This window comes from Salarias fasciatus, chromosome 11, assembly GCF_902148845.1.
Source record: "Salarias fasciatus chromosome 11, fSalaFa1.1, whole genome shotgun sequence".
Lineage (NCBI taxonomy): Eukaryota > Metazoa > Chordata > Actinopteri > Blenniiformes > Blenniidae > Salarias > Salarias fasciatus.
In genome coordinates, this window is record NC_043755.1 from 25,917,657 (window position 1) to 25,928,059 (window position 10,403).

The 10,403-nt window shown below is 47.1% G+C and overlaps 1 protein-coding gene across 1 annotated transcript; it reads right to left on the reverse strand.

The window, feature by feature from the left end:
• Nucleotides 1-261: 261 nt before the first annotated feature.
• Nucleotides 262-8,718, reverse strand: stx12l (syntaxin 12, like). Its single transcript, XM_030103257.1, has 9 exons — nucleotides 8,622-8,718; nucleotides 8,007-8,076; nucleotides 6,095-6,194; nucleotides 4,213-4,350; nucleotides 4,073-4,116; nucleotides 3,405-3,504; nucleotides 3,201-3,273; nucleotides 2,985-3,067; nucleotides 262-371 (listed from the first exon to the last, which is right to left on the reverse strand). Exons 1-9 carry the CDS (start codon nucleotides 8,716-8,718, stop codon nucleotides 279-281), a joined length of 798 nt encoding a protein of 265 aa, XP_029959117.1. The 3' UTR covers nucleotides 262-278.
• Nucleotides 8,719-10,403: the final 1,685 nt, after the last annotated feature.

Sequence of the window (10,403 nt, forward strand, 5' to 3'; positions counted from 1 at the left end):
AAGAGCTCTCCAGTGAGGAGGAAGCTGCAGCCTCTTCAGTCACTCCTCTACTGTCAGAGGGAGAACACTGGAGAGGGGGCGGAGCTTACTGGAGACCAGTTAACCGGTTAACCAGTTATTAACCAGTTAACCAGGGCAGAATGAAACCTTTAATAGGAGTAAAGAGCTTTTTTCTTTTAAATAAACGTCTACATACAGTGACACAATCAGAACACACACACACACACACACACACACACACACACACACACCCTGGTGTCTGTCCGCAGCGTCGGCTCTCATTTGATGGCCTGCCAGATGATGATGATGAGGATGAAGAGCACCAGCGACGCCACCATGGCCAGCAGACACAGCCTCTTCCGGGACTTCCTCTGCACAGCAGAACGCCACCACGTTAGGACCAGGGAGTGTGTGTGTGTGTGTGTGTGTGTGTGTGTGTGTGTGTGTGTGTGTGTGTTCCTGTGCTGCTGCTCCACCAGTGTCAAGCAGCTCATTGGCACTAAAGAAAACTGTCATTCTCTCTGTGTTCACCAAGCCACTGTCCTACAGGGGGGTCAGACACCTGTGTCAGGACCCTCGGGGTCCTGCTGGGTCCTGCTGGGTCCTGCTGGGTCCTGCTGGGTCCTGCTGGGTCCTGCTGGGTCTCCCTGGCCTGACCAGTGACCCAGAGTCTCCTTTCAAAGAGTGTATTGAGCCGATCGAACAGCTGAGAGGATCACCAGGCAGACCAGGAGCCAGGGAGTCCAGAACACCAGCAGAGACTCCAGGAAACACGGGAGGACAACGACCAGGCAGCTCAGGGAGAGACACGGGGACAGGCATGGACACTGGAGAGGAGGGGGGACCCAGCCAGACCCAGCAGGACCCGCAGGGTCCTGAAACATGGTCTGGGGAGCCCAAAGGGGCCCGGGGGGGGGCCACTGGATCTTGATTTCCAGGCACTCTGGGACTTTGTGTTTTCTCAGTATTTTGCAGCAGCAGGAGGAAGAAGAGGAAGAGGAAGAGGAAGAGGAAGAGGAAGAGGAAGAGGAAGAGGAGGGGGAGCAGCAGCTCAACACTGTAGCTCCACACCATCACTCTGGTGAACCCAGAACCTTTCTGAAACTCTGTTTCTACTTTCTGAACTGGACGACTTGACTCTGCTTCTCATCTTGTTTTCATCCTCACTCTGGTTCTGTCACGTTCTGGTTCTGTCACGTTCTGGTTCTATGTTCTGGTTCTGTCACGTTCTGGTTCTGTCATGTTCTGGTTCTGTCACGTTCTGGTTCTATGTTCTGGTTCTGTCACGTTCTGGTTCTATGTTCTGGTTCTGTCACGTTCTGGTTCTGTCACGTTCTGGTTCTATGTTCTGGTTCTGTCACGTTCTGGTTCTATGTTCTGGTTCTGTCACGTTCTGGTTCTGTCACGTTCTGGTTCTGTCATGTTCTGGTTCTGTCATGTTCTGGTTCTATGTTCTGGTTCTGTCACGTTCTGGTTCTATATTCTGGTTCTGTCATGTTCTGGTTCTGTCATGTTCTGGTTCTATGTTCTGGTTCTGTCACGTTCTGGTTCTATGTTCTGGTTCTGTCATGTTCTGGTTCTATGTTCTGGTTCTGTCACGTTCTGGTTCTATGTTCTGGTTCTGTCACGTTCTGGTTCTGTCACGTTCTGGTTCTGTCACGTTCTGGTTCTATGTTCTGGTTCTGTCACGTTCTGGTTCTGTCACGTTCTGGTTCTGTCATGTTCTGGTTCTATATTCTGGTTCTGTCACGTTCTGGTTCTATGTTCTGGTTCTGTCATGTTCTGGTTCTATATTCTGGTTCTGTCATGTTCTGGTTCTGTCATGTTCTGGTTCTATGTTCTGGTTCTGTCACGTTCTGGTTCTGTCACGTTCTGGTTCTGTCACGTTCTGGTTCTGTCACGTTCTGGTTCTATATTCTGGTTCTGTCACGTTCTGGTTCTGTCACGTTCTGGTTCTATATTCTGGTTCTGTCACGTTCTGGTTCTATGTTCTGGTTCTGTCATGTTCTGGTTCTATGTTCTGGTTCTGTCATGTTCTGGTTCTGTCACGTTCTGGTTCTATGTTCTGGTTCTGTCATGTTCTGGTTCTGTCATGTTCTGGTTCTATGTTCTGGTTCTGTCACGTTCTGGTTCTATGTTCTGGTTCTGTCACGTTCTGGTTCTGTCACGTTCTGGTTCTGTCACGTTCTGTTTCTGTCACGTTCTGGTTCTATATTCTGGTTCTGTCACGTTCTGGTTCTGTCATGTTCTGGTTCTATGTTCTGGTTCTGTCATGTTCTGGTTCTGTCACGTTCTGGTTCTATGTTCTGGTTCTGTCACGTTCTGGTTCTATGTTCTGGTTCTGTCATGTTCTGGTTCTATGTTCTGGTTCTGTCACGTTCTGGTTCTATGTTCTGGTTCTGTCACGTTCTGGTTCTGTCACGTTCTGGTTCTGTCACGTTCTGGTTCTATATTCTGGTTCTGTCACGTTCTGGTTCTATGTTCTGGTTCTGTCATGTTCTGGTTCTATGTTCTGGTTCTGTCACGTTCTGGTTCTATGTTCTGGTTCTGTCACGTTCTGGTTCTATATTCTGGTTCTGTCATGTTCTGGTTCTGTCATGTTCTGGTTCTATGTTCTGGTTCTGTCACGTTCTGGTTCTGTCACGTTCTGGTTCTGTCACGTTCTGGTTCTGTCACGTTCTGGTTCTATATTCTGGTTCTGTCATGTTCTGGTTCTATGTTCTGGTTCTGTCATGTTCTGGTTCTATGTTCTGGTTCTGTCATGTTCTGTTTGGTGTCTGAACGTCTGCACTGGAGGAGAATGAGGATTATTATCTGATCTGATCTGATCCTGCTGTTTCAGAACCCCACAGAGATAAAGGGGTTCTCCTGCTGTTCTCCAGGTGTTGTACTGGTGTTGTACTGGTGTTGTACTGGTGTTGTACTGGTGTTGCTCTTCTCCAGCTGTTCTCCAGCTGTTCTCCAGCTGTTCTCCGGTTCCTCACCTGGTAGTACGCCGCCTTCTGCAGCTGCACGGCTCCTCGGTCCACATGGATCTCTGCAGTCTCCACGTTGGCCTCGATGCTGTCTGCTCCACATGGAAGACGTTTCAGGGTGTGTGTGTGTGTGTGTGTGTGTGTGTGTGTGTGTGTGTGTGTGTGTGTGTGTGTGTGTGTGTGTGTGTGTGTGTGTGTTTGTATGTGTGTGTGTGTGTGTCTCACCGATGGTCTCTCCCTGGTCGTGGATCATCACAGCCAGGTCCTTGAAGATCTGGTTCACGTCCATGATGTCGGCCTGAAAGGAGGCAGAGCAGCTGAAGTTCAGGACCTCTAGGACCTTCCGGACCTTCAGGACCTTCAGGACCTCCAGGCCCTCCAGGACCTTCAGGACCCCCAGGCCCTGCATCCGGGTGGATCAGCAGGTACCTCCAGCTGTCTGATGCTGGTCTCCCGGTCCCGGATGCTGTCCAGGTCCTCCTGGCTGAAGGGGATCTCCTCAGTCTGGACCTGGCTCCACTCATCCTCCCTGCACAGACACACAGCATCCACCAGGGGGCTCCCTTCACCACATCCTCATCCAGGCTGTTCTCTCAAATCTGACTTTTTCTCTGAAAATTCTGAATTTAATCTGATATTTTTCCTTTCTCAGATTTCAGTTTTACTTTAATGTTTTTTCATCAGAATTATTTATTTCTTATCCTGATGTTTTTGTTTTGTTGTTTTATTCAAACTTTTTTGTGAAATTTGGATTTCATAGCAGAATAAGAGGATCAACAGCTTTTGTGGCTTTGTGTTGCCTTTTAACTCATCTTTTAAACCACTCTGGGGAAATATTTGATCTGTGAAACATTTACATGAATTTAAGAAGTACTATTTCAGGATCGGCCACACTAAAGCTCCTCCCTTCACTCTTCAGACACAGAAGAAACATCTGATTTGCATTTCAAAAACTGGGTTTTCCTATTTTATTTTCTTTAGTCAGTGAAAGTCTCCACTGGGCCGTTGTTCTGACTGTCAGTGTCTGAACCATGCAGATGTTTCCAGATGTTTCCAGATGTTTCCAGAGCAGGTGAGAGTGTGTCTCAGGAACTCACTTCTCAAAAGTGACCAGCTGCTCCGTCACGTTTCCCCCGTCAGCCTGCAGACAGTGGAGGAGCTGGATCAGAGTCCAACACACACATGCACGCACGTGCGCACGCACGCACGCACACACACACACACACACATGGCGTACCAGGCCTCGGGATGCGGCCCTGGCTCGAGCCACACACTCCTTCTGGCTCTCTGCGGCTCGGCGCTGCAGCTCCTGGAAGTTGTTGAGCGCTGCAGAAAAGTCGCTCATCAGACGCTCCTTCTGGAGCTTCTGCTGCCTCTGGAAGACAAGCCAGACCCCAGACCAGGTCAGGGTTCCTCACGGTTCCTCTGGGTTCCTCAGAATTCCGCAGGACGGACGCTGCGTCAGTCATCAGGAGGAATGAAGCTCTGAGCCTCGTCTCCGTCTGTTAAGATTTACTGAAGAGCGCTCGTCAAGCCTGACCTCCTGAAGGCCTGACCTCCTGAAGGCCTGACCTCCTGAAGGCCTGACCTCCTGAAGGCCTGACCTCCTGAAGATCTGACCTCCTGAAGGCCTGACCTCCTGAAGATCTGACCTCCTGAAGATCTGACCTCCTGAAGGCCTGACCTCCTGAAGGCCTGACCTCCTGAAGGCCTGACCTCCTGAAGATCTGACCTCCTGAAGATCTGACCTCCTGAAGGCCTGACCTCCTGAAGGCCTGACCTCCTGAAGGCCTGACCTCCTGAAGGCCTGACCTCCTGAAGATCTGACCTCCTGAAGGCCTGACCTCCTGAAGGCCTGACCTCCTGAAGGCCTGGCCTCCTGAAGGCCTGGCCTCCTGAAGATCTCACCATACAGGAACAGAACACTTTGTGCTCATGCACGTGTGAAATCTGACCTCCTCACAGGAAGCAGGACGGACCAGTGCAGCCTCTGGAGTGTGTGTTGGGTGTGTGTAGGAGTTTGCTCAACATGCAGAGTGACTGACTCGGTGTGAGAACCTTTCAACAGCAGCTCAGACGTTCTGAGTCCAGGTCAGACTTCATCAGAACTGATCAGTTTGATCAGTTCCTCCATCAGACCGCTTCCCCTCCCGTTTCTCCTGGGAGCTGTCCGTGGTGCTGAAGCTGTCTGGGTTCTTTCATCCTCATCCTCCCTTCAGACACCGGGCTTCATCCAGTAAATGCTGCATTTATTTATTCCTTTAATCTTTCTGTGATAAACTGAAGTGGGGGAAGAGATGAGCTAATTATAGGCGGTATAATTATAGTTAAGAGTTATTTTGGAGAATGTGTCATGAACTGTTTGGCTGCTCTGTTTCAGCAGTAAAGCTCCAGAGTTTTATTTCTTTATATTCAGATTTACCTTCATCTCATTAAAAATGGAATAAAACTCTAATTTAAAGAGAGACTTTGCTCCAATAAACTCATCTAATGACACCAAGTGTTATTTTACCGAGTAGAGTCACGTTATCCTACATGACGGTTGCTCTCTTCCTGGTTTTTATGAACAGAAACCTGAACAAGACGCAAGAAATAAGAATAACAACCAAAACAACATCAACATAAAAAAGCAAGAAGTGCTTTTGAACCAAACTACACATTTTACTGAGGGAGTCATCAGGTTCAGAGATGCTTTAATGGAAATATGTGTGACTCTAGTAGGTTTAATGACACTTTTTTACAGATATGATTGTGAGTATTCTTCATGAAATGACCTCTGCAACATTTCAGGTACTATTTTCAATTCTTAGGTTCATTTTCCCAGTTGTTTGTGAAGAATTAAGGTTAATTCTAACATGAAAAAAGAGAGAAAAACATGAAATAATGAAAATCCTCAACAAAACAGAAAGAAGCTATTTTTAACGTGACCAAACCTTTAACTGAAATACTGGATGAATTATTACTTGATGAATTCAGAGCGGTGAAATGTGACTGTATCCGTGTGTGTGTGTGTGTGTGTGTGTGTGTGTGTGTGTGTGTGTGTGTGTGTGTGTGTGTGTGTGTGTGTGTGTGTGTGTGTGTGTGTGTGTGTGTGTGTGTGTGTGTGTGTGTGCGCTGACCTGCTCTGACGGGGCAGGCGGAGGGTGCACGGCGTTCAGCTCCTTCAGGTTCCTGTTGGTTTCCTTGGCCAGCTGGTTGGTGTAGTGCTGCAGCTGCTGACTGGAGGGAGACGGCAGTCAGCGTAATTAAAAATAACATTATGAATGGGAAATCGTGTACATTAGCTTTTGATAACGTGAGTGTAACCTCCAGGGATTGATGAACTTGATGTACAGTTATTGAAATTAGTAGCTGATGTGATTTTGATGCCTGTGTGTCACGCTATTAATCTAAGTTTAGAAAAATGTAAATGTCCTGTCAAATGGAAAACAGCTAAAATCGTTCCTATTCCAAAAAACACTAAAGAACCCTTTTCTGGGAAGAATAGTAGGCCTGCTAGTATTTTGTCCATTTTAAGTAAAATTATGGAGAACATAGATTATGGTCAAATCACTCAATATTTGTGTAAAAATGGTTTGAATTCACAGTATCAACATGCTTTCAAGAAAGGGCGCTCCACAATGACTGCCTTCGCTCAGATGACTGACGATTGGTCAAATTATATTGATAAAGGGAAATTAATTGGGACTGTATTGCTAGATCTGAGTGCAGCATTTGACTTACATTAAATCATGATTTAATGTTGGAAAAGTTAAGTTGTTGTGGTTTAAAAACTGCAATTCTATGGATTAAAAGTTACCTTATTAATAGAGATTATACTGTATTGTTTAATGGTAGTTATTCTGAGACAAGGCCTCTTTCATGCAGAGTGCCATAAGGGAGTTGTCTGGGACCATTGTTATTTTCCATTTTTACAAACGATTTGCCTTTTATTCTGGAGCATGCCACTCTTGTTCTATATGCAGATGATTCAACTATTTATGTGTCTGGTGACAATATTGTAGAATTGAATACACTACTGAATAATGAATTAAAATTAGTAGAGTATTGGCTCAATGACAATAAGTTGGTAATTAATGCTGAGAAATCTAAATGCATGGTCATAGGTTCATCATATTGTTTAAAAGACTCTCCTGTTTTGCGTTTGTCTGTAGGAAGCACAACCACTGAACAAGTCACTGAGGCCAAGCTGCTGGTGTGACGGTGGACAGCCTGCTGACCTGGGATCAGCAAATAAAACTGATCATAAATAAATTGGGCAGAAGTATGGCAGCAGTTCCAAATTGTAGAAAATGTGTACCACACCGAATAAGGAAGATTTTGGTGGAATCACAATAAACTTCAAGTTGCACAAAATAAAGCAGCTCGGCTTGTTCTAAACTGTTCTTTTAGGACAAGCATCGAAGACATGCATGACCAGCTGGCGTGGCTCCCAGGAAAAAGTAGAATAAATTATACTCACAAAATTGATTAGAAATATTATAATTACAAGAACACCAGAAATACTTCATGATAAGTTGACCTTTTTCAGTGATGTGCATCAGCATTCTACCCGTCAGACAGCTGAGGGACGTTTTCTGTTTCCTGTCTGTCGATCCAGTCACATTCAGAGATTGGTGCCCTGTAGAGCAGCGGCGGCCTGGAACCGTCTGCCGCAGTTTTTGACTTCACAGATGCACACAACTCATTTTTGTAAACAAATTAGACCATTTTTATTCACTCAAGAATAACATATGTAACTGGTTATTCAATACTGCATAATGGTGAGCTGTTTCGTCTGTTTTGATATTGTTTTTATTGTTAATGTCGTCTTTGTTGAAAGTCGTGTTATTGTATTGTCGGTATGAATGTTGTCTGTACATCCTGTTGTTGACGTGATGCTAAGTGTTGGTGCAGAAATATTTCTGATGAAGTTTAGACCCCAGGAAGAATAGCAACTGTCTTAACAGTAGCTAATGGGGATCTGAATAAAACAAACACACACGCACACACACACACACACACACACACACGCACAGGACGCGTACGTACAGCTTGTCCTGCAGCTCCGAGGTCTCCGGTCTGATTCCCAGCTGCTGCAGGAGGCTCCGGATGTGACTGGCTGCAGGGGAAAGAAGAGACTCGGTTCTGTCAGGATTAACAACTCTGAGTTTTACACATTAGACAGGAATCCTTCACACAGCTGATGAGAAGACGAGCTTAACCTCTGGGAGGACAGCCTCCTTCAGATCAGTCACTACGTCACGGAGGTCCTGAACATCCAGTCATTTCAGCTTTTAAAAATGTAATAACAAAGGAATAAAAATACTACTACAGATATGTAGAAGATACGTATTTTGATGCAAATGAATGAAAATCTATTAACCTGAAACTGCAGCTTCTGTTAGACTCAGGAACACCTGAGCAGAGGTTTCAAACTAACCCCCCCCCCTGCTGTGACCAGCTGTCACCCAGTTCATCTCCACTCAGGAGCCGCTGGACGAATCATCACTCCTCTTTCATCGCATTGTGAAGATTTACCTCAGAAAATCTAAAGAGGTGAGAAATGAACTGAAAATATGAGGATCTGTGTGTGTGTGTGTGTGTGTGTGTGTGTGTGTGTGTGTGTGTGTGTGTGTGTGTGTGTGTGTGTGTCTGTGCTCTCACAGTTCTGGCTGATCTTCTGGATGTTGGAGCTGCATGTCTGCACGATGCTGTTGAAGTCTCGGGGCTGAGACCAGCCGTCTCCTCTGGTGTAGGACATGCTGTCTGCACACACACACACACACACACACACACACACACACACACACACACACACACACACATTAGACACAGCTGTGCTTCATGCATTCAGAACTGAACATGTTTGATCAGTAATCAGTGTTTCTGGTCGTCCACTCCTCCCAGAATCCTCCAGCTCAAAACAATCCACTCTTTTCAGTGAATCGAACACGTGAGTCACATGACCTTCACTGGGAGAAGCTTCCAGAAGGTCAATGACCTCTGACCCCAGGACGCCAGAGAGTGGTCCCCCTAGGGGACCAGGCTGGACCAGGACCCCCCAGGCTGGACCAGGACCCTCCAGGCTGGACCAGGACCCCCCAGGCTGGACCAGGACCCCCCAGGCTGGACCAGGACCCCCCAGGCTGGACCAGGACCCCCCAGGCTCGTTCCACTGCTCTCTGCTGGAGCCCCGGCTGTCTGCCGCTCTGTGTCTGCTGATCTGGTCTTAGAATGTTCGCCTTCACGCTCTCTTCTCCGCTCGTCTTCATGAAGACAGTCAGAGACACGCTGGAGTCCAGTTCCCTGTCCCACCAGAGAAAGCTGCTTCTGACTCTGAAGACTCCAGAACCCCTCCCTGGAAATACCGTCTGCTGGGCCCTCCCCCCCCCCCCTCCCCCCCCTCCCCCCCCCCTCCCCCCCCCCCCCCTCCCTTCCTTCCACTCTGTTCTATTCTATTACATTCTGCTCTAAACATCAGCTTCAAAACATCAGCAGCAACAACATGAACCAGAACAGCAACGATATAAACAACAACAGTCTATTACATCTGCTGAGTCAGTACACACACACACGCGCACACACACACACACACAACACACACACACACACACACACACACACACACACACACACACACACATACACACACACACACACACACGCATGCACGCGCGCCATCAGACCGTCAGGATGGACATAATAACATAAGCCACAGTCAGTCAGACAGAAGTGTGTGAAATGAGCAGTGAAGCGTGTGTTTTGCTCCTCAGTGTGTGTGTGTGTGTGTGTGTGTGTGTGTGTGTGTGTGTGTGATAAACAGAGCTCACCTTGTTGTGGAGCAGCTTCTCTCTCTCAGATGAACCCAGACAGAGCAGATCCGGATCCAGATCCAGCAGGGATCAGAATGAAGATCCAGACCGTCTGCGGCGTCACGCGCCTCCTAATCCCACCCTGGGCTGGTGCTGCGTTCACGGTCAGTAGGACATGTGACTTCCACAGAGAGCTTGGTGAGAAGGAAGATTTCAAAAATCAACCAATAAGAGTTCATTTATTTATTGAACCTTTATTTATACAGGCGGGCCCCACTGAGACCCAGGGTCTCATTTTCAAGGGGGAACAGTCGATAGCAGCAGATTCATATAAAGGAATGATGTTGAAAACATCAATAACTTAACCCCTAATGTTGATAATTATCCTAGAAATAAATCAGAAACACAAGTAAATAAATAAATCAGCACTATGCGATCACCTGAAGCACAGTTTGCTCTGGTCTTGTTTTGACTGCAGGGCCTGGAGAGGAGCTGAGAGCCCAGACAGGCTCAGATGACCAGACCTGATCAGGGGGCAGCAGCAGGGCCAGCAGGGCGCTCTGGTGACGGTCAGAGGAACTCTGCAGCAGCTCAAGGGTCTCGTTTCTGTTTGGAAATGCTCTTTAAATGATAA